At 47.3% G+C, this 23,249-nt stretch overlaps 1 protein-coding gene across 2 annotated transcripts in view; it reads right to left on the bottom strand.

Annotated features, from left to right (window-relative positions):
* SPTB (spectrin beta, erythrocytic) overlaps positions 1-23,249 on the bottom strand; it is a 124,116-nt gene that overhangs the window by 45,391 nt on the left and 55,476 nt on the right. For both annotated transcript variants that reach the window (XM_082734137.1, XM_082734138.1), the window contains exons 2-8: positions 22,689-22,887; positions 4,212-4,363; positions 2,863-3,036; positions 1,833-1,924; positions 1,355-1,435; positions 939-1,054; positions 379-491 (exon numbers count right to left, since the gene is read on the bottom strand). In XM_082734137.1, coding sequence (XP_082590263.1) covers positions 379-491; positions 939-1,054; positions 1,355-1,435; positions 1,833-1,924; positions 2,863-3,036; positions 4,212-4,363; positions 22,689-22,836 — 876 coding nt within the window. In that variant the 5' untranslated portion in view covers positions 22,837-22,887. The remainder of the gene's footprint in view (positions 1-378; positions 492-938; positions 1,055-1,354; positions 1,436-1,832; positions 1,925-2,862; positions 3,037-4,211; positions 4,364-22,688; positions 22,888-23,249) is intronic.

Raw genomic sequence — 23,249 nt, 5'->3', positions numbered from 1 at the left:
TGGCAGGGGAAAGGAATCTGGCAAGAGGGTCTGTACAGTGGGTTGGGTTCCCGATACACCACGAGTGAAGAGGCCCAGAACCACAACAGACTAATACGTAGAAGCCCATAGTGTCCTGTGGAATGTTCAGGAGATGGGGAAGAGGGGATCAGAGCTCCAGCCCAGGATATTTTTCAGGACAGACCAGCAGCTTGCCTTGGAATTTAGCTTGGGAGCCATTAACGTGGCAGTGCTTGGCTTCGGAGGAAGGTGGTGGGGATTGATCTGTGTCCCTTCCCTGCAGCTGGGGTACAGGCACAGAGCTCTCGGGACAGGAAGGGAGCATCAGAGTGTGGCAAACAGGGAACCAAGGTGACACCCTGCGGATCAGCTCCGTACCTTGCCAACACGCTTGCCCTCTACCGCGAGCACCTTCATCTTGGAGAAGTAGTGGTAAAACGCCACCACGTAGGTAATGATGGATTTCTCATCGGGGTTTTCTGTGAAGACATCTGCAAGGGGAAAGGGTGCAAGCTCAGGACCCAACTGGAAGCTGGAAACGTTGGACTCAGAGGGTTCAGCTCCCTGTTCCTCCAGCAGGAAATTCAACTCCAGGTACCAAGCGACAACCAGAGGTTGAGAATGAAAGTGTGATTCTGATTTTCGCCAGAGGATGAGCTCCATATCAGGACCACAAACGGAGTGGAAAGAGTGAAGAAGAAGGATCCACAGATGACAAATGGGCCCCTGGCTGGGCCAAGTGAGGGTCAGGAACCACCACGGATCTGAAGAGCCGACCTGGAGCAGGGCGCTGGCCCAGCCACCAGCCCCTCGCTGTGTCCATGGCTGGCCCTGAGCCGGGCCCAGACTCCTCCCAGTACCCCAGCAGCCCGGGGCTCCCTCGGGCAGGAACGCTGCCTCCCTCCCCGCAGCCAAGGGCTGGAACAGGTGCCGCTCACCTTCGGGGTCCAGGAGCGGGATGATGCCCAGCTGGCGCTCGGCCACCTTGAAGGCGTGCTCCAGGTTGTGCCGCGCGTTCGAGTCTTTCAGCTTATCAAAGTCAATCAGGTCAGGCCTGGGGACAAGGCCAGACTGCTAAAAGGCGGTGGCCGCAGCATCCCCCACCTACTGGGCAGCCCCAGCACGAAGCAAAGACACTGGACAGACAGCTGGGCAGAAGTGGAAGGAGGAGACAGAAGCAAGGGAGGGACAGCTGTGAGCACCCGAACGTGGGGGGAGGGGCACAGGGCACGCCTGGGGTTTCAGGGAGGCAGGGAAGCCGACAGTGAGAGAAGGCTTAGAGGGACCTACATGCGGTGTGCGCTGTATCCGAGCAGCCCAGGGGTTCGGCCCTCCGCCCTCCTCTCCCTCTTACCGGTGCTTGTGTATCAGGGCGTTAAAGGCCAGGCCATCCTTCCAGCTGGAGGTGAAGTTGGTGACATTGACCTGGGGGTAGCTGTATCCAAGAGAAACATTAAGACCTAAGAGACAGACTATTTTGGGGTCCTCGAAAGTGTCGGAACTGAGGGACCCATACACGGGAGAGAAATGGATCCATCCCTTGGTGGGCCCCTTCAACAACAGAGAGCAATTAAGCTACACGAAGGTGTAAGGTGGGCCCAAGACACTCACACACCCAACAGACACCACGGTCTGACCCAGGCAATTCTGGGAAGGAACCCTGAATTCCAGGTCTTCAAGAATCAGGTCAGGATATGTTTTGCATCTGTCACACTGAAGGTGCTATAGTTCTGGACGATGGTATGTGTGACCCTTAGCTATGGCGGTCCTTAGCTATGGGGAAGCAGGAGGATGGTGGGGAATGGAGTAGTGAACTGGTGCCCAGGGCTTACCCTGCTGTCTTCATCTGACACCACAACAGCAACGCATCCTTGGCCGAGCGTGTCTCACGACCTTCCTGAGTTTGCACAACAATGTCCTGAATCTAGGGGCGCAGGAACGAGAGAGGGAGAAATGAGAGTTGCATCTGGATCTGAGTCTTCCTGCTCTCCCTGGGAAGCTCCCTCCCTCTTTCTTCCTTCTTAGCTCTCCATCTGCTTTGCCAACCCTGGGTCCCCATGGCCTGTTTCCCCACTTAGTTGGCTGTCATGGGCCAGGGATGTCCTCCTCAATTCAGAGGAGACAGCTCTAACTAGATAACTAATGGGATACTGAGAATAAACAAGATGCCCCAAATCCTCCTCTGAGGCACAATGTCCTGTAAGGGACAATGTGAAAACTGAAAAGTATTGGCTTTGATTAGTATCTCCTCTTTCCTTTTCATTCTCCTCAGTTCCACGGTCACTACTGTTTAACCATACACATCCACCACTGGAAACCCAGGGTCCCTTGGATGAGATCTTCAGTCTGTGAGTTGCTATCTTTATACCCCTTGTCCTCCTGATTCCTCCTGTCCCCAAGCCAGCGGGCGGAAGGCCTTGCTTTCCTTCCCTTGTACTTTCTAAATTTCCTTACAAATAACAGACCTTGAATTTCAGGGTGAGAAGAGAAAAGTTTCTGGTTGAAAAACAATCTAGATCTTCTATATTGTTTTTATAAATTCTGAATCAAACAATTCTAAAAAACCTACACATGTTGAGGGAAAGAGACAAAATCAGATCTCCCAGCCAGACCTCTCCCCAGCTACTGGTTTCTAACTTTTCCCTCAAAAGACTACACTGTTGACTGAACAGCTCACCCCAAGCTTCAGCGATTAGTCAGTGCAGACGACGGTCACTTCTTCCTATAAACAGTGCCCCACAGGACAAGTTTCTAGCCTCCCAGAACGTGCACAAACACTCACACTTCATTCACCATTTTATAAGGTTCTAAGCCCTGGCCCAGAGAGGCTCCCCTACTCCCTCTGCTCCCCCCAGAACCTACCTGGAAGCGAAGGATGATGGTCCAGATGAGGCCCAGAACCAGGCGGTGGTTACCATCCACGATGTCATGGGAGCCCATGTTTTCCAGGTGTACACGCTGCTCCTTGAGGAACTGTAGGGCCTTATCCACATTCTCCAGGCAATGGATGCGCATCTTCCCCTTCGTGGGCTTTGGCTGTGGGATGGCATTGGCCCATGGCATGGAGGGACCTCACAGTTGCCCCAGAGGTGGATGCAGCCTGGACCAACTCCCATCATCAGCTTCCCCTCCTCCACCCTCCTGGGCAATCTCTAACTCTCACGTTCAGTCCTTGATGCTTTTCAACTCCATCCTTCCTACAAAGTTCAGACACTCCCCCTTCCTTTAGCACCCAAAGCTCTGTAATGAGGCTGCATTGGTGCTATTCCTAGATCTGAACAAAGACTTCTGAGGGGTAATAAATGCCATTCAAAAGCACTGACACATCAAATAGTTAATTGAGCACTTACTATATGCCAGGCACAGTTCTAAGAACTATTAACTGCTGGTGGTAAGAGCAGCTTTTTGTTTGGTGATTGGTAACAGAGGCCATCCCACCATCCAACCTCTTCCCTCCCCACCCCTGAATGGCTCCAGCCAAAACTCTTAAGGTACCATCAAGAGTAACCACATCATGTAAAGGGTTCCCAGTGGTAACTCTTTCTAGTGGCCTTTTGACACAGGGCAAGAGGCAGGAGCCTGGAGTTAAAAAAACAATGGGAATATGTAGTACCTTTTCATTCAAACCCTGAGGATCAGGTACAGGTATCATTTTATACTTAGGCGGAAACAAGGAAAAAAAGGTCTTGACCGATAGACCTGAGGTTACAATGGAAGTAACTGAGCAAAACTTGAACGTTAATCTGGTTCTCCCCCCGAGGCAACATCACTGCCAGGTGGGTCACAATGGAGAGGGCCTATACTACATTTCCACTCGTAAGGGTGATAGAACACATAGGAAATTATCTTCCATGCTCTTCTCTTGGTTCTAAGAAGGATGCCAATTTCTCCAGCTGGGTAACAGAATCTCTCTCAGCCCGCACAAGGACACTGAGGTGGGTCCACTGCAGGCCAGCCACAGGGGCCTAAGTCCCCACCAGATAAATCAAGAGCTGTGTATGGCTTCCAGGAGAAGCATGAAGATGTGGCAATGGCCCAGAGGCGATACATTCCGAGAACTGGTCGGAGAACTCAGTGAGCCACACGGACATCTCACATCAGTAAGTAATGAAACCCTGGAAAGCCGGGAGAGCTGGAAACACCCCCAGACCACGTCTTTTCTAAAGAGAAGGCACAGCACCCGGCACGGGGCTCGGGCAGAGGGGCTTTACCAGCATCTCTCCAGAGAGCACCTCCAGCAGCTTGATGAGCATGCGCCCATCCCGCAGGTCCTTGTAGAGGTCGGTGATGCGGCAGGGTACTCGGGCCAGGTTCGAGTTCACCCATTTCGTGAAGGTCTTCTTCTGAACAACTTCCCGCTCGTCTGAGTGGGGAGAAGAGACTTGGGTGAGGTGCCCGGGGTTGGCAGTGTCAATGTGCAAAGTGACATGGGGCTGAAGGTTGTCTCTTAATTCTAGGGTCCCCCGATCCTTGGCGGGGGGGCTGAAGTGTCTATTCCACCCCCTTCCTAGGGATGTTTGTGATCAGAGTGTAGCCTTGGGAGACATGGGTCTGTGTGCCATGACGAGGCAATGAAGAGAGAACTTCCACCACCGCATTCTATGCATTGTGGTATGTACCCCTAATTCAGCCACCTGTTTCCTGTGCCTGGCAGAACGCTGTCCCGTTGTACTGGCAAGCTCAGAATTCAATGCCAGGTTCACCCACCTACTCATCCAACCAACATTCCCTCTGCCTAGAACAGTCCCTCTTGCCCTTCCACTCCGCCACCCCCTCCAACCAACTCCTATTTGTCCTGTAGAAGTAGTGCTTCTCCAAATAGCTTTTCCTGACCCCTTGGCCAGGTTAGGCCTCCCCGTGTGTGCCTTCACCCTTGAATACTCATTTCTTATTTATGACTTGCTTCACATTCATAGGAGTTGAAAGCCCACCTCTCCTTTAAGAGTACAGGTATCTCCAGCCCAGCGAAATCTTGTCTGGTTCACTTCTATATCCCTAACACCCAGAGTCTGGTATACAGTAGGTGCTCCAGAGCTGTACTATAGTCGACTGCACATTTATTCAGCTCCTGTTGGTGGCAGGCTTGGGCTTGGTCTGATAATTCATAAAAATAAAACCAACTGTCTGCCCTCCAAGAGCTCCTGGCAGGCAGAGAAGAATGATAGGCAAGGCAAGGGGAATGTGTGGTCCACACGAGGTCAGGGATAAGGGAGGCATGGGTTGGTGGCTATCCATCGCGTTATGCTGGCTCGCTCACCCCCAGAACGGCAGGCAGGGCTTCTCCACCTTCAGACCTGAGAAGCGGATGTGACATCCCCACTCTAAACCAGCGGTCAGCCCAAACCAGGCTTCTCGCCCAGGCTCAACCAGCTCAGGGGAGGTACCTCTTAGCATCTCTGTAAATTAGGTGCTGGTAATCTGTCCAGTTTGAACAAGATGCTGGAGAGAGGGGAGGAGCTGGGGTGGCAGAAAGAGTGGGGGAGGGGTAGAAGGTAAAGAGAGTGAGGAGAGCGGAGGAAAGAGAAACAAAGGGAGAGAAGAGGGGAGGAGGGGTGAACTCTTGTTCTGCTGACTTCAGTGAACAGTGTGTGGCAAGAGGATGCAGGCACTGTGGTGTAGGAGCTGGCCTGGCAGTGGGGTTGGGCCTACGGCCACGGAGGAACCCCAGGGAGGGCGTGTGGGGTTCGGGCACAGCAAGGGCACACTCAGAACAGCCCGGCCAGGAGCGAGGTCAGTACCCTGGGAGCAGCCCAAAAATGTCTGCTCGGCTGAGCCCCAATTGTGGCAGGGCTGGCTTTTTAAATTGTTAAAAATCTGATTTAACAACAACAAAAAGAGGAGCCCAGCCAGTGGGGCCTCCGGGATATAATTCTGGCGGCTCCTGAGGCTCACAGCGTCAGATCCCTTCCTATCACACTGCTATTTCAGTGTTAGGAGCTCAGACACTTAAACACTTATTCATTCATTCAGCCAGTGTTTACTGTATAACTGTGAGGTGTTAGGCTCTGGGGGCAGGTGGGACTCAAGGGCGGGAAAGATAGCCCTATCCTTGAGGCAGACGCACTCTATCATAAAGAAGATGAGTGCTGGTGTCCCATGGAAAGAAGTCAGTGGCAGGCCTCGAAATAAGACTTCCACAAAGAGGAATATTACTGCTGCTGCCTCTGTAAGTCTCACATATAAAATTAAAATGGCAATCCATTCATACTGCGCCTCTGGGCAAAGTTTCAGGGGGAAAAACTCTCCTTACTCCTTTATTGGCAGCAAATTAAACCACTTTCCTGATTTCAAGGACTGTTCGGTCAAATGTAACTGAAGTTTCAATGATGCATTGGACAGGAAGCAACAACATTTATTCTGGGGCGTGTCGGGATTCAAGAGAACCAGCCACAACCCCATGGTGCCTTCCCTGGAAACGAGATCTGTTTAAAGAAGGGGCTAGCCCTTTTTTACCCAAATGATGGTGGAGCTTTGACCAAGGGGCTGAAATGCTCAGACCCTTTAGAGATCAGTGTATCAAAAACCCAAGGTGCTTCCTTCCTTCCTCCTTTTCCTGTTTTCAAGAATCCAAGAATTTCATTATATGGGTGCTGAAACCCATTTATTTGTGCTTGATAATGGGTAAGGAAGTGCTATTTTAGCTGGGGACATGGGATTTAACTCTGGGCTGCTGGGCTGGCATGTACATTGGTACAGATGTGTCCTCACTTACCCTTAGATCTCCCCAGTTTTGAACATACAAATGAAGCCTCCTGTACCCCAAAATGTTGGAGCCACAGGTTTAGAGCTCAGGGAGGCAGCTTCTTGGCTGCCTTTTACTTGAAGGCGAGGGTGAAATTACCCAGAATCCCCAGCACCCTGATACATTTTGCAGTGTTGAGACATGGCAAAGATTCTGAGAAGCTAATGATGATCCTGAGGAGAGAAAAGGCCCAGGGTGGGAATTAATTTCCATTAGCTGTTTGCTCTGGTTGTTCCACATCAGCATGCTCAGCACATTCACTCTTAGCATGGCCCAGGCGTTCATCAGGAACCTTCCAAGTGCAGGAGAGGCGGTGGCCCAGGGCCAGCCGGGCTGGGGCAATGGTCATACACTGGGCCTGCTATCCGTAGGGGACCTGGGCCATCATGCAGGGACTCTCTGTGGAATGGAGGCCTCAGCAAGGTCTAGCTCAGGGCCAGACCTTATTTCTAGACCCTTAACCCTACCAGTGCAGGAAAGAAGAAAATCCACCAGCATTGCCTGACTCAAAGCTAGAGCCTCAGAAAACCCTGCTGCTTCTGCAACTCTCAAGCTTATGGCATCTCCATTCCTGCCTGTTCCTCTTCCTCTTTTTTTCCTTCTCAGGCTGTGGCCACCCTCAGTCCTCCCCTACATGTCAGGGCTTCTCCTAGAAAACTCACCTTCTTCTCTGACCAGCCAGCTAGAACAAGTGTCTGGATATTGTGTCTGGGTGATCTTTCTTTTACACTTGTTTTCAAAGGTTTGGTTTGAGGTCAAATAAACTCACAATACCAAAACAAATATTTATCCACTAACAAGTGAGTTTATACATGGAAAGTGTTTAGAACAGTGCCTGGCACACAGGAAACTAAGCCTTTAAAGTCCTCATCACTGTGAGCATCACTACTACTGCTATTACAATGTGTAGGGTCCTGTCCTGGATGCTGTGGGGACACAAGGCAGCCTCACTCTTCCCAAGGGCCTCATGATCTAGCTGAGGAAACAAGACAAAAGCCTACAGCAGTTAATTCTGCAACCACACAAGAGCCAAAAGGCAGTTCATTTTAACAATACAAAAGCTGTCACAAGGTGATATTGGATTAATTACCAGATTAATGGCACATCCAGTAAATGGTCATGGGCCAAAGAGGAAAGAGGTCATTTCTAATTGGAATAGTCAAGGTGGGCGGTGGGTGGGGGGTGGTGTCTCATGAAGAAAATCCCTTTGGATAGGCAGAAGAGGAGGGGAGCCAGGGAAGCAAGATGTTCCCAGAGAGGCATGGAAGGATGGAGCTTGTGTGGGGGCTGCTGGGTAGCGATAGGTAAGCGGGAAACATGTGGAAATAGGTTTTTAGTGGAATATGGAAAGCCCTGAATGAAAGACTAAGTTTAGATTTAATCCTAGAGGCCAAAGATACCACTGAAGGGATGGCAGGATCATTTTCTGAAATACTAGTTTATAAGGCCCTCAATGATAACTTAAAAACAAAACAAAACAGTGTTTCAGCTTTAAAAAGTAGTGTTTAATAGATCAATGGAACAGAATAGAATGCCCAGAAATAGACCCTCACCTCTATGTTCAACTAATCTTTGACAAAGCAGGAAAGAATGTCCAATGGACAAAAGACAGTCTCTTCAACAAATGTTGTTGGGAAAATTGGACAGCCGCATGCAGAAAACTGAAACTGGATCACTTCCTTACACTATACATGAAAATAGACTCAAAATGGATGAGGGAACTCAGTGTGAGAAAGGAATCCATCAAAACCCTTGAGGAGAACACAGGCAGCAACCTCTTTGACCTCAGCCGCAGCAACTTCTTCCTAGGAACATCGCCAAAGGCAAGGGAAGCAAGGGCAAAAATGAACTACTGGGACTACATCAAGATAAAAAGTTTTTGCACAGCAAAGGAAACCGTTAACAAAACTAAAAGACAACTGACAGAATGGGAGAAGATATTTGCAAATGACAGATCAGATAAAGGGCTAGTATCCAAAATCTATAAAGAACTTATCAAACTCAACACCGAAGAACAAATATTCCAATCAAGAAATGGGCAGAAGACATGAACAGACATTTCTGCAAAGAAGACTTCCAGATGGACAAAAGACACATGAAAAAGTGCTCCACATCATTCGGCATCAGGGAAATACAGATCAAAACCACAATGAGATACCACCTCGCACCAGTCAGAATGGCTAAAATTAACAAGTCAGGAAATGACAGATGCTGGCGAGGATGCGGAGAAAGGAGAACCCTCCTACACTGTTGGTGGGAATGCAAGCTGGTGCAACCACTCTGGAAAACAGCATGGAGGTTCCTCAAAAAGTTGAAAATAGAACTACCCTATGACCCAGCAATTGCACTACTGGGTATTTACCCTAAAGATACAAATGTAGTGATCCAAAGGGGCATGTGCAGAATGTTTATAGCAGCAATGTCCACAATAGCCAAACTATGGAAAGAACCTAGATGTCCATCAACAGAAGAATGGATGAAGAAGATGTGGTGTATATATATATACAATGGAATACTATGCAGCCATCAAAAGAAATGAAATCTTGCCATTTGCAACGACGTGGATGGAACTAGAGGGTATTATGCTGAGTAAAATAAGTCAATCAGAGAAAGACAATTATCATACGATCTCCCTGATATCTGAAAGGCAACGTGGGGGGTTTGGGGGGTAGGAAAGGAATAAAGGAAACAAGATGGGATCGGGAGGGAGACAAACCATAAGAGACTCTTAATCTCACAAAACAAACTGGGGGTTGCCGGGAGTTGGAGGGTAGGGAGAGGGTGGTTGGGTTATGGACGTTGGGGAAGATATGTGCTATGGTGACTGCTGGAAGTGTGTAAACCTTGTGATTCACAGACCTGTACCCCTGGGGCTAATAATACAGTATATGTTAATAAAAAAAAAAATAAATAGGGTGTAAAATCTACATAAAGAAAACCCGAGGGGCATCTGAATGGCTCAGTCCGTTAAACATCTGCCTTCAGCTCAGGTCATGATCTCAAGGTCCTGGGATCAAGTTCCACCTTGGGCTCCCTGCTCAGCGGGGAGTCTGCTTCTCCCTTTCCTTCTGCTGGCCCCCCCAACTCATACTATCTCTAAGAAATAAATAAAATCTTTAAAAAAAATTTAAAAGAAAACTTGAATTTTCCTTTGTGTGCTCCTGAGGCACACAAAAGATTTGAACACATGTGTAGAAAGGCACATCCAATTCTTGAATAGGAAAACTCAGTATCATAATGTTGTTAGATTACTTTAAATTAATCTATATTGAATATTATTTTAAATATATTTAAATTGTATTATTCGAGGGAAACTAGAGAAGCTATGAGAAAACTCACTGGGAAAACAAAAATCGCTAGGAAAATTCCCAAAGAAGAGGTACAGGCCTTCCAGGTGTTTTTTTCTATCAGATAGTAAGTCACAGCATAAACGTACAATGATAAAACTGTGTGCTACTAGAATATGAATAGAAGCATCGATGGAACAGAAATAGTGCCAAGCACAGATAGGCATTTGATACCTGATAAACGTGGTATTTCAAAAACAAAGGGGAAAGAAGGATTATTGGATAAGAAGTGTGGACAAAACTAGATGCTATCCAGGAAAAACTGCCTTAAATATATACCTCACATTCCAGGACAATTTCATTTGGATAAACACTGAAATGTAAAAATGAAACCATAAAAATACCAAAACAAATCATGATTGAGTTTTTGTTTGTTTGTTTGTTTGTTTGTTTTTTGGTAATGTTGGTATAGAACACAAAATTCCAAAGGCATAAAATAAAAGATTGAAAGTTCAATTACATTTTTAAAAAGTTCATGGGGCACCTGGGTGGCTCAGTGGATTAAAGCCTCTGCCTTCGGCTCAGGTCATGATCCCAGGGTCCTGGGATCGAGCCCCACATGGGGCTCTCTGCTCAGCGGGGAGCCTGCTTCCCCCTCTCTCTGTCCTCTGACTGCCTGTGATTTCTGTCTGTCAAATAAATAAATAAAATCTTTAAAAAAAAAAGTTCAGGCAAAATTTCTGTTCCCCCTAATTAAAATTAAAAAAAAAAAAAAAAAACCCACACTTGGGTAGGTTAGATAGGCACAGTCAAACAAATGACTAAAGATATTTGTAACTCACATCACAAAGGGCCAATTAACTTGGGATATAAGGAACATATACAAATTAATGAGGAAAAGGACCAACAATCCAATAGTGAAATAGACATACATATGTAAACAAAAAGTTAACAAAAAACTGTAAAATCTCTTAAATGTGCACAAATTTGTCCAAGGTAGTCATAGAAGTATGAATTAAAAGTATAAACATATACACAAAATTTAATAAATGGTCCTTAATTAGTGTGAGCACATTAACCATAAAAGACATTTTTGAGACAACTGGGAAAATTTGAATATTAAATGAATATTCTACTATAGTAGAGTTGATGTCAATTTTATTCAGTCTGCATTTTTGCCAGCACATAGCTTTAAGCTAGGGGTAAAGGGAGGTGTAATAGTGGTACTATGGTTAGGTGGAACATGTTCTTGTTTTTCAGAGGTACATATTACAGTATTAGGGGTAAAATGTTGTGACTATCTTCAATTTACTTTAAAAATACTTCAACCCCCGAGAGTGGAGATTCAATGTTGGGGGTTTGGGGGGTAAGAAAAGAATAAATGAAACAAGATGGGATCGGGAGGGAGACAAACCATAAGAGACTTTTAATCTCACAAAACAAACTGAGGGTTGCTGGGGGGAGGGGGATGGGAGAGGGTGGTGGGGTTATGGACATTGGGGAGGGTATGTGATATGGTGAGTGCTGTGAAGTGTGTAAGCCTGACGATTCACAGACCTGTACCCCTGGGGCTAATAATACATTATATGTTTATAAAAAAATTTAAAAATTTAAACAAATAATTAAAAAAATACTTCAACCCCCGAAATGGACAAGCAAATATGGCAAAAATTGAACAGTTGTTAAGTCGATGACTCATTATACTTTTAGCTCTACTTTTTTGTATGTTTGAAATTTTTATACTAAGAGCCAAAAAGTACAATGACATCAAGATACTGTTTCACTTATTGGGTGGGCACAGACCAAAAAGTGTGATAAAATATGGTGTTTGGTTAAGGCGTGGGAAAAGAAAACATTCATATGTTGCTAGAGAAAGTAACAGAGGCAATTTTGGCAAGACTTGGCAATTTTGGTCAGAATTACATATGCACATACTTTTGGACCTAGTAATTCCACTTCTAGGAATACGTCCTACAGATAAACTCATATATTGGGAAATAATCTATATATAAGGTTATTCATTGCATTTTTAAAAAGAGACAAATACTGGAATGTTCACTAATAGGAGATGGTTAAATTAAAATTTTATGTCCATACGTAGAATAGTTAATTACTACAAAAAAGAGGTTGTTTATGTATTAATAGAAATAAAACAATCTTCAAAATATCTTGGGTGGGGGAAAAGGATATTATAGAACAATGTATAGTTAAAAAAAAAAAACGCTGGGAAAATAATATAGACCATTTGGAAATATATACATAAAATATTCCTGGAAAGTTGCATGAGAAACTGATAACACTGGTCCTGGGAAAAGAACTGGTATCTGGAGGGACCGAGGTGGGAATAAAACTCATTTTATGCATCTTTTGAGTGTTATCTATTGGATGTACCTATTATTTATTCAATATAGAAATACATTTTTCCTATCCTAAAGAAAATATTAAAGAACACTCCATACACCCCCTGAGAACAGAGCTCAGGTGGGAGAGTTTCCCTCGGCCTCCCTGACCACCACAGAGCTACTCTCGGAGGTCTGGCCCTCTGACTATCCTAGAAAGTTGTTTCAAAGCGCAGCCCTCTCTCCTTGGGGTCAAGGTTCTTCCTCTGCTATGTTATACCTTCTCCAGGCTTCCTCTTGGCTCCTCCTTCAACTTCCCTCCTCCCTTGGCCCCACCACACCTGCCACTGACCCCACCCATTCCAGCATCTGGTTGACTTCCTGACATCATGGCACCTGGCAAGTTTGTGATCAGAAGTCCCAGGGGGGCTATTTTAAAAATAAAATTTCTGGGCGCCTGGGTGGCTCAGTGGGTTGAGCCGCTGCCTTTGGCTCGGGTCATGATCTCAGAGTCCTGGGATCGAGTCCCGCATCGGGCTCTCTGCTCAGCGGAGAGCCTGCTTCCCTCTCTCTCTCTCTGCCTGCCTCTCCATCTACTTGTGATTTCTCTCTGTCAAATAAATAAATAAAATCTTTAATAAATAAATAAATAAATAAATAAATAAAAATAAAATAAAAATAAAATTTCTTACACACTGGCTGTTCTGAAGCCAAGTGGTAAGGCTGAACTATTTTATTTCTAGGTCTATGCGCATCTAGTCCTTCCTGCCACATATATATTTCCTAGTTCTTCCTGCCGCCTATATAATTCCTTGCATGCATGCTTCATCTCTCTCCCTCTTTTGTCTGTTACAAATCTGCTCTCAAGAGGAGAGAATAGCAACCTAAATATTCAAAACAGGATTATATGATCATTTCGGTACTTATAAAGATATTAATAAGGTTGTAGAAGACCTTTCAGTGGCAAGAAAGGATATTAGAATACATTTTAAGGGAAAGTTCAGATTATAAAATTATATGAATAATATGACCCTGGTCTTATAATTTTTAATATCCATTTAAAAATGAAAGCCTCAGTTGGATGTTGTTATAGCTGAGCAGTAAGACTGTGGGTGACTTTGCTTTTGCTTATCTATAGTTTCTAAAATTGCTGCAATGAACATGTATTCCTTTTATAATAAGAAACAGCAGATGTCATGAAGAAAAATAGGATATAAAGCTCATAAACCCTGAGGAATAAATGACTGATGAAAAGTTACAAAGGTGTTTTTTTTTTTTTTTTTTTTTTTTTTTTAGGAAGCCTGTATTTTTACCAGCATCCAGCCCTAAGGTATGGGTAAAGCTCGGTGGTCAGAAAGACAAGAGGGAGAAGAGGCATCATGGGTGGCCCATGGACCCCTAGCCTGGGCCTGAAGCCAATCATTTAATGTTGAGCACTTTGCAAGTTTACAGCTTCAGATTCTTCTCCTTCTCATACTAGGGAGCCGAGAGCTTTGGGAACCCGAGTGAGCGATACTTGTAACTCCCATGAACATGTGACAAACCGTGAAGCTATAGACAGCAATGCTATAAAGCCTAGCATAGTGGCAGACCTTTAGGGGTGCATCATAAATGATGTTGATGGCACAAATTCAACCCCACAGTTTAGTTTGAGAGGAACTTTTCTTTCAGCCAACCAACTTTCAGGACAGTAGTATTGTGAATGGCTAGAACATGATTCCCCTACCTGCAAGATCTAAAACCTAGCTAGGGTTGATTCTAAGAGACAACTCTAGGATGCTTACTACATACCTGCAAAGGCAAGAATAAAGCACAGAAGAGTGACTTTAAAAGTGAGCAGAGTTGAACGCGAAGATGCTGGTGAACTAGACTGGGCTACATTAACACAAAGGAACATTATATGGCCATGAAGATGATACTCTACATGTTTACTGACCTGAAAAGATATTCATAATATAACTGCTCAGTGACAAAGAGTCCAAGATCATAATATTAGATAATGTTTTAATAGTCATGCATTTATACACATAGTCATATATCTATAGGCATTAAAATATCTGTATGGGTCATTAACAGTATCCCTAGTTTTCCCTTTTTTAATCTATTTTGCTAACTTTATTATATATTTTGGGGTAATAACAATGTTTAAAGATATAAAAGTATGCATCCTATTGTTTTTAAAATAGGGTCTTTGCATATAGTAGAAAAAGAAAGCAAGTTATTATAGACCAGTTTAGATTTTTTAAAAAATGTCTTTGAAGGGGACGCCTGGGTGGCTCAGTTGGTTGGACGACTGCCTTCGGCTCAGGTCATGATCCTGGAGTCCCGGGATCGAGTCCTGCATCAGGCTCCCAGCTCCATGGGGAGTCTGCTTCTCTCTCTGACCTTCTCCTCGTTCATGCTCTCTCTCACTGTCTCTCTCTCAAGTAAATAAATAAAATCTTAAAAAAAAATGTCTTTGAAGAAGGTTAGTTTGGATGTGAAGTTTGAAGATGATCATGGTTTTAGAATGGCAGGGAAGGAGGGAGGTTTTGTTCAAAGGCCTCGACGTGGACACTGGCAAATGTGTGTGTGAGGGCATGTGCGTACAGGTGTGCACGTCTTGGCGGGGGAGGTGAGAAGCAGTGAACTGACCCAGAGCAAAGAAGCTGAAGGACAGTCTAGGGAATTTGAACTTTATACTCCAGGTAAAGAAAAGCCTGGAGGCTCTTTTTTCTTTTCTTTCTTTTTAAAAATTTTATTTGTCAGAGAGAGAGAGATAGCACAAGCAGGGGGAGTAGCAAAGCCTGGAGGTTCTTAAGTAAAGCAACATGTCACTAAAAGTTTCTTGAAGGACAATGCTTCAAAGTGCTGTGGAAATGGGACCAGACAGACAGAGGCCAGGGCCTCCGCTGGGAGGCAGCTGCTGAAGTCTCTGCCTGCAGCACCATGGCCCCAACTGACACGTGACCTGTGCAAATGAAATGGCCAGAGTCCAGTGGGACAACCGCAGAACAAGGGTCAGTTGGCCCACAGCAGGGGATCATACTCAGAGGCTGGAGGACAGAAGTAAAAAGGAACTCAGGGTTTTGATCAAAGGGGCTCAAGAAGCTGCTGGGAGAAGAAAAATGGGAAGGGGTGTTCTGGGTGGGATGCAGAGATGGAGATAATGCAGGTCTGAAGGATGTTCGAGAAAGCCCAGGTGCGTAGCCCAGTAGCCCTAAGGCTGCTGGGATGATCTCTGGGATTTGGTCCTGGAGCTCCCTGCTGGGCAGCCTCTGGAATCTATGGAGGGGTGTGGTGATAGCTCTGCCCTGCTTCCTTCAGAGTGGGAGGAGCCAGTGAGATCATCTGGATAAAGAGTGCAGAGACCACTCAGCAGCCTGCCAGCACCAAGCCCTGTCCTGCATGCAGGCAGTGGCTGCGAGGACAGAGGACACTGAGAACACAAGGCCACAGAGGTTGAGATGGTCTGGGACTCAGTTGCAGCCTAGCCTTTATTGAACTGAGAATTTCTGGACAATCTACTGATCTGCTAAAAAGGATCGATTATTCCCTTTCCCTAAGCCAGGAACCAAAGCTCCATGGTTCAGGGTAGAGGCATATGGTCAGCGCTACTCTAACAGGTGGCTTCCTCCCAGGCTGCCAAAGCTGGAAAGTGCATCGTCTAGACTCAAGCCCCTTGTTTTTCAGGTGAGGAGCAGAAAAGTGACTTGGCCAAGGTCACCTAATTCAGGAAAGCCCATGATAGTGCAAGAGGCCAGAAGAATGACAATGTGAGGACGGCTCACTTCTCCCTGTCCACAGCGCCCAAGCTGGCTCATGCTGTCATCTCCTCCTTCCCAGACTTTTGCACAGCCTCCCCATAACCTGTTCCCCCCACTGAAGTCAGAGTGATATCCCAAAACCCAAATGTAACCATGCTTCCCTGTGAGAACCCTTTGATGGGTGTGGGAGCAGCTCCATCCTTCTGGCCCTCTACTGAAGGCCGCAGTTCCTGTCCTGAGTGCCTACAGTGCTCTCCGCTACAGGCTCCCACCCTTTGACCCTTTGACCCTGCAGCTCCTTTGCAAATAGTCTCAGTAAACCCCTCAGCCACCCTTCTTCAGTTTCCTGCAGCTTCCTGCCAGGACCCTGAAGATACCAACTGCCTAGAAGGGCCCTGCGATGTGGCCCCTGCCTGCCCCTCCCATCTCCACCCCTTCTTCCCCGCCTGCGCTCACTCCAACAAGCCCCACTCCTCCTTGGATGAGGTACGAGCTGTAGGTTATGTTAGAAACTCATAGTTCTCAGTAAATCTTTATGGAATTCATCATACTTTGTCATCGTGCACATATGTCTACATGTACAGAGACACGTGTGATTATCTGATCCACTTCCTTCTCACTGGACTGTAAAATGAGATCTGGTTTCCAGAGTCTGAAGGCCAAAGGGTTTGGAGGCAAAATGCTTCCAAAGACTCAGCTGCTTCCAGCTTCCTTGTCACTCTCTCTCAGTGACACGATAAAAAAGGAAAAGGAACAATTGCTACAGATGCTTGGAAACAACTCTCCTGGTGTCTCTTCGGCCAAGCAGCACGCAGGGGGCGCCTAGCTGGAGAAGGGGGAAATGGATGCCAGCTGCTTTGGAAGCCATAAGCACAGTCAAGGTCTGGTGTCACAGCCTGCCCTTGGGAATGAAGCGGACAGCCCACAAGAATGTCCCGAAGATGGAGGGGCCTATGCCCGCGGCTCACTCAGACTGCATGGCACAGGGAGGGAAGAGTCTTATTATTAACCTCGGTGTATTAATATTTGAAAAGCATCTTCACAATGATAGATAGCAGTCACCCAGAAATGGGGACAGCTTTGGTTCTGCAAAGCATTCTCAGAGGAAGAACAGCTTTTCTGGAGAGGGGAGGGAGCCAGTGGGCGAAGGTGCTCCGTCTGGAGCAGGGGAGACCACCCCGACTGCACAGCACAGGGGGGCAGGCTAGCCTCTCACTGATTTGTCTGCATGGGTCACCAGCAGGTTTATCTGAGCAGTGGCGTTTCCGGAAAGGAGGGGAAACTCACAATGGCTGACCTCCCCGAAAAAGCTGCTGAGCCAATTATTTTTTCTTCTGACAGTATACTAAAATGATTGCTGATGATTATACATATTTCTATGAATAGTATATTTTCCTAAAATATAGTCTCTCCACAGAACTCCGACTCATGTTTTGAAAGCTGAGAGGAAAACATTTTTTAAAACCCCTCATTAATGACACCATCTTTGTTCTCACAGGTAGCTTAAGAGAGACATTCAGAACATTAACACCTGATGCCTTGGTCTCCAGCAGCTGCATGTGAACTTGTCAACTTAATAGGCTGCCAAGAAGCTGCAGACTCCCGAGCCTATGCCCCACCCGCCTCCACACACACACTGTGGTGAAATCCTGTTCTCTGAAAGACATCATTCACCCTCTGGACACAAAGCCCTTCTCAGGCAACTGGGGCACCTCTGGGGCACCTGGGATCAGTGTCATCCTGGTGCAGGTGGGGAAAGAGGCCCAGGGAAAGGGCAAGCGTAACCTTTTGCTACCAAAGTCAGGAAGGAGCCCATACCACCCTCTCTCTGGAGTTTCCAGGAAGCCAACATGGGTGGGAAGGGAGTGGCAGGGTCGGAGGGCCACTGTTCTAAGGCTCTGGTGGAATATCTGTCAGTCACAGAACTTAAACTTGGGGCCTGGGCAAAGTGGGTCTGGAAGACGTTCAAGGTTTTAAGTGGCAGCAACTCTGTGCTTCAGAGCACAGGGACACAGCCCGCTGTGCACCTGCTGCCTGTTGTGTTCTCTGAATTGTCCTCAACCAACCTCACCACGCGCGACCTCACCTCCTGTTTAGTAAGAAGGCTACAAAGACAGAATGCAGAAAGGAAAGGCATCTCTAGCATGAAACACCACTTGGATTCTGATTTAAAGGCAAAACCAGAGTGGGCCACACCAATTTGTACCTTTGTTTGAGAAGGATGGCTCTGTGTTCCCTGGGCCACAGAAGAGGATGAAGGGCACATTGGACCCGCTCTTTCTCACAGACCTTCACCAGAGGCCCTGGACTGCTCTCGGCACTGCAACCTTCCAGATGCCTCTGTGCTCTGAGGAGCTAGAAATCCTGCAGTGGGTGGCACTTGGGATGCCCAGATACCAATCTGAGTGGGCAAGGCAGGGGAGGCTCATGCACACGGTTTCTCTTTTGGGGGGGCACCTTTCTGTTGCATTCCTTCTCTCCCACGCCTGAGGCAGTGTCCTCACCCAAATCAGTGGGCCACCAGGACAGGTGCAAGGGGGCAGGCAGGCAGAAGCCGCTGCTGGGATGAGGAGAGAGCACAGAGGACGGACTTTTCTGGCTGGTAAATTCCCTGCAGCCTGCAGTGCCTCATCCCTCATCCAGACAGCCACAAATGTTTACCGAATGGCTCCCAGGACGAAAAAGAGGAAGGACAGGAAATGAGGTGTAAGCAAAAATAACAGTGGCTCTAGGAGACACCGGAAGACTTTCTACTGAGATGTGAAGGCTGGATCCTCTTGGAGAAGGTAGACTTGAGCTTTTCAACTGCACCCTTTCCCCTAAGCTTTCAAAAAATTAGTCATCAAGGCAAAGAACCACCCCTGTTCAGGAAGAATCCTCGGGGCTACCCAGCACTTAACCTCATGAGGTGCTGTCAGCTTTCAGACGCTGATGCAGAGAGCTAACATCTGCCCAGGGACCTACTGGGCAAATATTCCTGCTTGGACCCCGCCCCCTGCCCCAGCACTGCTGAGGTCAAATCCATCCCCGTCCAGGAACCTTCTGCAGCATTTTCTTGCCCACCTCCCCCTTTGCTCTAGTCGGGCTCATCCACAGTGTGGAATCCAGTGATTCATTTGGACAGAGGTCAGGTGTTTGTATACCAATGTGGCAGTTTCCACACAGAATAACCAGATGGCTTGTTTATTCCAGTCCAGGGAGGGAGAGTTGGGAATAGTCTGAAAGGCAGAATAGAGAGTATTTCCTTTGGAACTGAGAGGAAGGTGACTTAAGAGGCAGAAAAAAATGGAGCCCAGTTAACCAACTGCAAGTTTTCTAACCACAGGTCACTAAGGGGAGAAGGACCCAGAGAATCTGCCACACGAGAAAGAGCATCTAATAAGACTCATCATCCTTTGGTTTCTTGGGCCTTCTGGGTCCCGGCTGATGGCAGAGACATGGCTGGGATCCTGGCTGAGCAACCTTAAAGAGAAAGATTTACAAAGCATGGGACCTCATCCCTGTGGGCACTGGGTCTCTGGGGACTGAGCCAAGAGCTCCAAGCACAAGCTTTAGCCAGATGTCCCTGGTCCCTGGCTCCTTTTTCAAACCCAGGCTTTCTAAGACAAAGGAGGGTGGGGTTAAAAAGGAAGAAACTGGCCTACCAACAGGCCAAGATAACTGGGACAGTGACTGAGCTAATGATCCTGAATGTCTGAAGTTAAGATAAAGGACAGTTAATTCCTGTAAATACTAACATTTTTCTAGTATTTTATTACTAATAAAAAACTTTCATAAACTTTATCTTACTTGACCTTCACACCACCTGTGGGAAAGTACTACCATCGCATTTTATGAAATAGGGAATTGATTTAAACATCATGGCAGTAGCATTAACGGTGGAATCTGGGTCCTGTGACATTTTCCTCCTCACCTCAAGACCTTCAATTTCAGAAATAAAAGGCTACACCCATCTTTCCAACCTCGCCACATTTACCTACAAAGCAGATGACCTCCATCTTATAAGAAACACAGGACCAAATACCTTCCTTGCTGGAATGCTCTTAGGCGTGGGGGAGTGGCTGGAATGAGAGGAACCAGAGACACTTCTGATTCCTCAGTCTCTGTGGAAACACTGATCCCTGCCTAGGCTGCCAAGGCAGCCCCAAAGATAACACTGAAGAGAAAACGGTCAAGAAAACTGGTGGAACCTGACAGCCCTTTGCTGTGCTCTGCCTATCCACCAGAACAGGTCCATCTCACCTCTCTACTTTGGATCCTCACAAAGCTTTGGCTTCTCCCACAGGTCAGTCAGAGTGGACTCTCAGGAAAGTCAGCAGACTACTTAGGTTTGTTTTTAAAAATCCTGAATGGACCCCAAACTCCCAAACTGCCGTGGTTACCTGTTGGCCAGATGTTCTAAATCACGTCCAGGCGTGCAATTCTGCACTTCACAGTCCCCCACCCGGGGGGTAGTGGAGGCAGGGGGTGCACACAGAGTCTCAGTAGATGAGCTGCAAGCTCTTAGGGAGACCCAGGCAAGGCAGATGGAGTCTCTTTACCCATCAACCTGATCAACTTAATTCCACCAGCTTCCCAACCTGCTTATTAGACCTGGCTGCCACTCACACAGTTGAAATGGATGAAGCTGTGTCATGCCTGTGTGTCACCCTTCACTTCTGAGGGCCTTCTCCACACACGAGTTCCTGATTCTGCCTGCACCTCCTCCTTTGCTCTCTCATTGCCATTTAATTATGCGGCTTTCCTATGGTTCTACTCCAACTCAACTTAAGCTAATTAATTATGAACATTGTTCATTTTCCCTAATAGATCATAAACTCCTTAGAGACAGATACTATGTTGAATTCATCTCTGTGGTTTCTTTTCCATTTTCACATCTGGTGAAATTCATCTCTGTGGTTTCTTTTCCATTTTCACATCTGGTCAAGAGTTTTCGCTTTACACAGAGTAGGAGTACAATCAATCACTGTTAAAATGGAATTTACCTTGGTTTCTTTAAAAAATAGGGTGTCTGTGAAACATATCAAAGGATCCCTGCACAAAAGACAGTTCCACTTCTCATACTGTCCTTTGATAAGACTTACGGAATCCCACTCCCCCTCTATCACGAGGGTCACTGCAGTCAGGCTCAGCAGGCTCTGAGACATAAAGAAGGTAAAACCAGACTGGCAAAGACAAGGGTTCCTAGTTTGCTTATTGAAAGAGGTTAAGATTACATAAGCAAAGCAAGGGATTGGTGCTGTTATCTGTCCTCAAGGGAAATCAAGGAAGGACTTTTTAAGGGTAGGGAATGGGGAGGAGGGGAAGAAGGAAGAAGAAAGGGGGTTTCCTACAAGAACAAGGGCGCAAGAGCTGATGGCTGAGACCTGCATGGATTCTCCATCACGACAAGGAAAGGAGACACCCCACTGCTTCTACAGAATGGGAAACCCAGACACTCGCAAGGTGAAAGGCCTTCATGGTCCCAGAGGGGCCTAGGGCCCTGCTCATTCCTCAGAGTCAGCTGGAGACTGAGGCTCCTGGGAGCATAGTGGAGGGAGAGAAGGGAGAAGAGTAGTACTAGGAAGTTCGGAAAGGGCCACTGAGTGATGGAGCACTGGAAGGCTCACTCTAGAAAGTGCTTATGGGAGAGGCTGGGTCCTTCCTACAAAGTGAAGATGGAGACAGCTGATGATGGGGCAACAAATCTGATTTGGGTGAAGGACGGGTGGAGCATTCCATGACTGATGGAATCCACCTCTCCCCCTTCTACCCATCCACTACCCCACGGAACTCAAACTTTCTTTACTGGCCAAGGACGTAGCACCAGAGCATAGCTTCCCTGGGCTGACTCCAGGGAGGCAATGGTCACAGCGGTCGGCAGGAAAAAATCCCAAGAATCTCATCTCAGCCAGCAGGGTGGAGGAGAAACCATTTCTGCTGGAGATTTAAGTGCGAGCCTGTGCGCACACACATACACACACACTCTCTCTCTCTCTCTCTCTCACACACACACACACAGAGAGAGAGAGAGAAATCTATTATGACCCTGCTAAGTAAAAATCTAATTCCAGTTTAAGGATAAGAGGTTTAGTCCAGAAAATCTGGCTTCCTGAGCCACTATGGGGAGGATGTTATCTGTTCTCAATTTCCTATCAAATCACTCTCTTCTTTTGAGACGACAGCGAGGATGACAATAGTTTCTCTCTCCAGGACCGGGCATTAGACTGAGTGCATCAGGAAGCCCCATGCACTGCCAGCTGGCCCTCTAGCCCCTCAGACACTCCTTCACCCAGACTTTTTCTTCGTTGGAACTCTGGCCCCAGGTCATTCAGGACAGAGGAACAAGGCAGGGCCTACCTTGCACCTCCTCCCACCTGGGATGAAGTGAGGGATGCCTGGGAGCAGAGGCTGCCTGAGCCTGTGCTCCCTCCCAACAGGGCTGGGTCTCTCTGAGCCACATAACTGTATCTCCCTCGCGTCCCTGCCACGGCTCACGCCAGTTCACACAGAGGACTGACCGCAGGCAGGGAGGGGGACTGAACCTGGGGACTATGAGACCGGCTCCTCTAACCCCCACGGCCCCAAATGGTACCTGCCAAGGCCTTGATCCGGGACCTCTCAAAGAGCCTGGCTGAGCTGTTGTCATTATCCAGCTCATCGTCCGGGGCAGCCCAGCGGGCATTGATCCGGCTGTACGGTGGCTGGTTGCCCACGTTTTCAAACTCCGTGGCCGATGTCATGTCAGCAGGCTCTCAGCGGTTTCGCCTGCCTCAGTCTTCATGGAAGGGTCCCTAGGGGGGACAGCAACACAGTCAGAGGGTTAACTCCCCTCCCTTGGACTTTTTCTCAGGGGAAACTTCTTTGGAGCATCCAACAGGGGTAGGTCCTGGAGGGAGCGGCACACCATGCCAGCGGCCGGGCCATGCTTCCCCCGGGGTCTCTGGGTTATAGAATATTGCAGCGGCAGCGGCGGCAGCGGCGGCAGCGGCGGCAGCCACAGGAACGGCGACTGTGGCGGCAGGGATGGAGAGCTGCATGCAGAAAGGGTCAGGACGACCAGCAGGTGGAGACGTCAGTCGCTGCAAGCCGGCTTCCTCCAAACCTGCGGCCACCACAGCTGCAGGAGCAGGGGAGAAGGGAGGCTCTCTGAGAG

Source organism: Mustela nivalis (genome assembly GCF_964662115.1).
Source record: "Mustela nivalis genome assembly, chromosome: 6".
NCBI lineage: Eukaryota > Metazoa > Chordata > Mammalia > Carnivora > Mustelidae > Mustela > Mustela nivalis.
This window is presented reverse-complemented; position numbering and strand designations above follow the sequence as displayed.